The following is a 6,134-nucleotide window of genomic DNA, read 5'->3' on the forward strand; positions in this document are numbered from 1 at the left end:
TCACGAACCAGTGGGGGATATTTTTGTTGAAAAAAACAACAACTACCCAATCCGGTTTTTCTTAATTTGAAATGAAGCTGTTCTTGTTCTGATATTTTATTCAAATTCACTTTATTTTTACTTCTTTTCACCCAATCTGTAGACTTGACAATACTAAACCTTTAACTTTTGAAATAATTATAATCAGGGATTTACAAATTGGCCTAAAAATGTTATACAATAGCTGATACAATGTTTTCATACAAAAGGTTTTCATTATATAAACTTATGAATATTACTTATCTAAAGCTTTGATATGTTTTTCTTCATGGTGGCTCAGTGGTAAACTTAAGAGCGTATAGCGCTCGAATTCGGAGTTCAATCCCTGTGGTGGTTATAGCCCAAATTAAGCTTTTTAAATATTTCTTTCCTTTCTAACTAAAACGATAGCCGAAAGATAATTCTTATTCGGAGTATACTGGAAACAGTTTTGTTTTGCTTAATATTTCATTGTATCGAGTTTCTCATGACAAAACAAGTGCTTTATCTTATAATAATGTATTTATTCTGTGAGGTTGTTTTCAACTTTTAGCAAAAGTTAGTGGAATACGCTACAAAGTTCTAATAAATATGAACTGCAGTGTTCGTATATTCTACTTGCTCGAGTAATCATGGTGTTTTTTACCTTTGCGACAGCAAACTTATATTTGGGGGGAGGGTATCTAGGGCCCTTTATCAGTTTGTTTCACATTATAAAGAGTTTCGGAATATTATATTGACGCTTTAGCTGATCTGCACAAGTCCATCTCTTTTTTTCCCCTACCTATGGCTCTTCATTAGGTTTCTTCACGCTATAAAGGTTCACCTGTAAGTCTGAGAGCTCTTAACGCTAAAAATCGAGCTACGATACTCGGAGTGGGCACAGCATAGATAACCTATTTTGTAGTTTTATGCTAACAAACAAGCAAATAAACACTTTATAAATAGTTTGTTAACCCTTTAGCTTATCTATGCAAACCCCTCTTTTTTTTGTTATAGTAGCTGGTAGCTACTTTATAGAGGGGGAGGGGCTTCCAACCTGTTTAAGATAAATAATTGTTCGATTTTACATTAAACACCTTGGCAAGACTGTGAGGGATTATTCATAAAAATCTTGTACTTTGTCTTTAATTTAATTTTCTTAATCCTGTTATCAAGCGTACTTTTTTTTTAGTTTCCTCACTGATGTTTAAATAATTCGCTTTCTGTAATTATATCCGATACATAAGTAATGATAGCCAGGTTAATAACCGATAACTTTTTTTTTAAATCATAAACCAGCAAATAAAGATCTTTAATAGTGAGATTACTTAAAACTTTTGTGTTGTTTGAAGGTGTGAAACACTGGGCAGACTTCTTTACGAAGTTTAGTTATCTTGCTGCATAATACGTTTATTGTAGATAAGCTATTTGGCTAAAACATGGTTCCACATCATCCATGGATTTCGTCCAACAGAAGCTGAAGGTACATGACACTGAGAAAATTTTGTCAAGCATAAATAAAATCGATAAAATATTGAGCTACTATCAAAATTAGGCGATGACATTTTAAAGTAATTACAATCTATTTCATTTCCTGATAATTTAAATAAACCTTTCACAAGTAGGCCAGGTGTGTTGCCGATAAGAGGCACATTTGCACAATTTCATTATACATTTGGCTTTTGTCTGAAATATTATTCTTCTGCTCCCGATTTATGTATATAAATATAAATTTCATTATGTTATCATATATTGTATTGAGTGTTACGTGACATCTAGTGACAAGCATTCCAACTATAACTTATAAATTTTCTTTCGAGTAGTGTGCAGAACAAAGTGAACTTTTATTTTTGAGGATTAGTAACTAAGCATCTTCATAGCTAAAGTAAATATGGAACTAAAAGGTGTTTTGCATTGGCTCTCCTGACGACAAATATCTCTGATAGGACAAACAACTGAAGTAAATGTGGGACTAAAATAGGTTTTGTGTTGGCTTTTATGACGATATATGCTCCTATAAGGGAACTTAAGGATTTTTGTGCTGTCTCTTCTGACAAGTAATTTCCCTGTAGAACAAACAGCTGAAGCATATGTAGAAGTAAAATAGTTTTTGTGCTGGCTATCCTGACTACTAATGTTCCTATAGGATAAACAGCTGAAGTAAACGTGGGACTAAAATAGTTTTTGTGCTGGCTCTCCTGATGATATATGTTCTTCTAGAACAAACAGCAAAAGTAAATAGGGAATTAAAAGTTTCTGTGCTAGTTATTCGGACGATAAATGCTCCTGTAGAAAGAAACAGCTGAAGTAAATACGAAACTAAAGACGTTTTTTATGCTGTCTCTTCTGACCATAAATGTCCCTGTAGGACAAATTTCCTGAGACAAATCTCTAATCTTCATTTCACTCCCCGACAAATCTACTACCTGCGGGTCGCGGGTTCGAATCCCCATCCCACCAAACATGCTCGCCCTTTCAGCCGCGGGGGCGTTATAATGTGACGGTCAATCCCACTATTCGTTGATAAACGAGTAGCCCAAGAGTTGGCGGAGAGTGGTGTAGAAAAATGTACAATATTTTTATTGAAAATCAACTTTTCCATGAGCAATAATTTATAATTCTGGTAAATATAATTAGTTTTTAAGCAATGTGATTGAGAACCACACTTTTTGTTATAGGCATGATTGTGTTGCTTGCTATGCGGAGAGAAAAAAAAACAGTCGTTGTTTTAAGTTGAACACATTATTATCTTACTGTTCTGATAAAATAGAAGCTTTACAATAAATCAAATCCGGCATTATAGAATATAAAATAACTTGACATAGCTTTTTTAACCTCTCAAATTTTTATTAACTTCAAATACGAGGTTTCTAAAACAAGCTAAATCTTATATTTCATTCAAACGATACACTTATCAGGAAAATATATAGATTTCAAAAAGTTTTTAAAAGTATCAGATAGTTCAGCGCGTAACAAATGCTAAGCATAACCACATAAACTATGCACAAGCAACAAGAGATGCATTGATATACAAACACAAACACACACACACACACACACACATATATATATATATATGTATGTATGAGAAATGTATTTTGTGTACCTCACATCTTAAACAGTTTAGTTTAAAACAGAATTAAGTGAACTATAAAATGACAAAATCCATAGTGGTATGAAACGTTGTCTGTAACCTCAGCCATAGTGGTATCAAACGTTGTCTGTAACCTCGATTCAATGCTACACTCTTAGAATCTAAGTTTTTGAAAGTTGTTCATTGGATTGTTCTTCTTCTTCTTCTTCATATGAATCACCTAAAAAAAATATTGAAAGAGCCAAAATTAACGTTTAACTTGTACGACATCACTATTGCAATTCACCAGAGCCAAATAATGAAATTCAATGTTAAGTTTCAATTTATTTAGATCTTTATAAGAAAAGCAAATAGTTCTATACGTTCAAACTCGTTGTCAGCAAGTAAGAAGAAAAAAAGTACAAGTGTACGACAGTTAGAAACTAGCAGTTTCTCAAAAGTGCTTAATGCTTTGTCAATGCAACCTGCATGGTCTAGAAGTTGCGCAGTAGAAAGTCCAGAGATCGAATCGCGATATGACACTAAAAACTACATACTTTCAGCTATGAGAACTGTATAAATGTGACAGTCAACCTAGCCCTTTGGTTAAGAATAGCTCCATGGGGGGTTGGTGCTGCTGAATGGTCGTCCTTCCTATGGTCAGCAATTATAAATCAACGATGGCTATGCCAGAACATTAGGAATCTCTGACTTGCCCATTTAGCCCTTGTATCGCATAAGGTGCTGTTTAAGTTAAAGATACCGAATAGAGCTTTTGTTAAAACTTACATACTTCTCATTGCAATGTACTTTAAAGTTATTTTTGAAGAGCAGACACTCCTTTCTGATGAAGGGACCACCATTTCAGATTTCTCGTTCTTCTGGGTTCTTCGACAATGATCCAAGAGATAACCTTACTAAAATTGAATTTATGTAAGCTCCAAAATTAGTTAGAAGACGTACGTAGTCATACTCAAAACAACAAAGTGGGGTAAATCAAATAAGTTCATCTTTCACAGCGAACATTTGGTGTGTATATCATCTCTACCCTACCCCCCATCTTGAAGTAACACCGTATCAGTTTCAAAGCAACCCCTGACAGAGAGCAAGTAACACACAAAAAAAAACGTTTTTGATATTACTGATAAGTATAAAAAGTATACCTTTTTGCGGGGCATCCAGAACGATAACTCTTGCTGACGCAGAAACTTCCCCATATTCGTTTTTAACCAAGCACCAATAGGTGGCAGCATCATCTTCAGTTAGATTCAAAATTTGCATCCACCCTGTTACCTTGTAGTTGCTGGGACCACCTCGACTTTGAACAGCAATGTGGGAGTCGTCCGCTAATGTTTTTAAAGAATTAAAGATACTTGAAAAATAAATAAAATTGCATATACACAACACGACTAAAAAATCTGACGCAAAGTTAAGAAAATCATGCTACTTCTTCATACTTTAATAAACCCTAAAATTGATTATTTTTACGAATTCATTTACAAAACAACTCTTTATCTTTTTTCAATATGTATGTGTACGAACTCTTTCATTACTGTTCAGATTTTTTAAAAACTAAACTAATTAAAATGTTAATATAATACTATACCTGTAATTTAAATTTTCAAGCAGAATACTATGGGGACAAAAACTAGATATATATTTCTTCAAAATATAATATTATATAATCTTATCTGTCAACGCACATGGTAGAAGTTTCCGAACCCCATTTGGTCTGTCAACTAGCCAGTGGATTGTAGGTATTGGCCAACCGGAAACTTCACAAGAGAATATTACGTAACTTCCTATCGTGTTATGAATGTCTTCTGGTGCGAAGTCAATATGAGGTGCTATTGGGGAATAAAATATATCAATTCAGTGTTAAAATGACAAATTATTCCTCTTCAAACTTAACAACCTGAACTGAATATACAATAGAAAGAGTTCTTAAGGTGCGACGGGTTGGTTATTATAAGACACGTTTCCGCTTCTGGAATATTTTATTTAACGGATTCGGTAATTTAATGATACTAATATAAATATTCTACAAACATAATAATTTCTTTGAACAAAAATGTGACTAAAAAAGGTGTGGCTTAATTAATCGAAAACTTAATTATACAATAAGCTAGTACTTTTCAGTACATTATGTATCAATGAACTTAAAGTTAACTCCAGGTGTCACTGTTCCTTTCTTGTAGGATGTAAGAAAAGCACAAGTATATGTGGCGCTACGTTTTTGGAGTGAAATAAATATAATTAGATAAGAATGCGACCATAGAAAGTATTACGTCCACAGTAAAATTTATTGGGCGATAAATTAACTATAGGAGGCACTACCCACTTTCTAATTTAATATATATTAAAATTAAATTACATTATTTTACAAGTGGGACTATTCTTTTGGAGCTAATAAGAATAAGTAAATAACATATTAACTAATGGAGGCGTTGTTTCAAAAGTTTACAATAATAATGAATGAACGAAAACATAATTGTAGACGATTAGGGATACGTTTTTAGTTGTCCTTAATTTTGAACTGATAGGCTAAGGAAAAATAGTAAAAAGCGCCCGCTGCCAACTTTTGGGTTACTCTAATCAATAGTGAAATCTGACATCCACTATTGTAATGTGCCCAAGGTCCTAATGTGTGGTGCGTGTTTTATTTTTGTTTTAGGTAATAGGACACGAACCATTTACCCTCGGATCCACAGCCCGACACGCTAACCACTAGGCCTAGCTTGGTCTATAAATGATGACAGCGTCTTCTTCAGTTAAATATTAAATATATTAGAAATGATGTTTTAGTCCTAATTATAGTTTCGTTCCCCAGATATATAAAAGTTTAAATCCCTAGTTGTCTTAATATTTAGCAACATTTGCTATGAAGCAGCAATGCCAATCATTGCTTTGGTTTGATTCAGTATTCAACATATACACAGCGTGGTCACAAGTAATAGACACAACCTAGTCAGACAAAAATGAAATTTTTCAGTCATATTAATATCTAGTAGATCTTCCTTTCGCTTCGTGGAGTTCGTTGATCCTTTGGGGCATCGTGAGA

The 6,134-nt window shown here is 33.5% G+C and overlaps 1 protein-coding gene across 2 annotated transcripts in view; it reads right to left on the minus strand.

Annotated features, from left to right (window-relative positions):
• Positions 1 to 2,826: 2,826 nt before the first annotated feature.
• The window catches only part of LOC106464570 (insulin-like growth factor-binding protein-related protein 1), a 5,080-nt gene continuing 1,772 nt past the window's right edge, over positions 2,827 to 6,134 (minus strand). Inside the window, exons 2-5 of one of the 2 annotated variants that reach the window (XM_013924720.2) lie at positions 4,777 to 4,920; positions 4,237 to 4,419; positions 3,229 to 3,314; positions 2,827 to 3,194 (exon numbers count right to left, since the gene is read on the minus strand). In XM_013924720.2, the coding sequence (XP_013780174.1) occupies positions 3,256 to 3,314; positions 4,237 to 4,419; positions 4,777 to 4,920 (386 nt within the window). In that variant the 3' untranslated portion in view covers positions 2,827 to 3,194; positions 3,229 to 3,255. Of the gene's footprint in view, positions 3,315 to 4,236; positions 4,420 to 4,776; positions 4,921 to 6,134 lie in introns of both variants that reach the window. The other variant, XM_022392306.1, reaches the window with a different exon arrangement.

This window comes from Limulus polyphemus, unplaced genomic scaffold (genome assembly GCF_000517525.1).
Source record: "Limulus polyphemus unplaced genomic scaffold, Limulus_polyphemus-2.1.2 Scaffold1690, whole genome shotgun sequence".
In the NCBI taxonomy this organism is placed as follows: domain Eukaryota; kingdom Metazoa; phylum Arthropoda; class Merostomata; order Xiphosura; family Limulidae; genus Limulus; species Limulus polyphemus.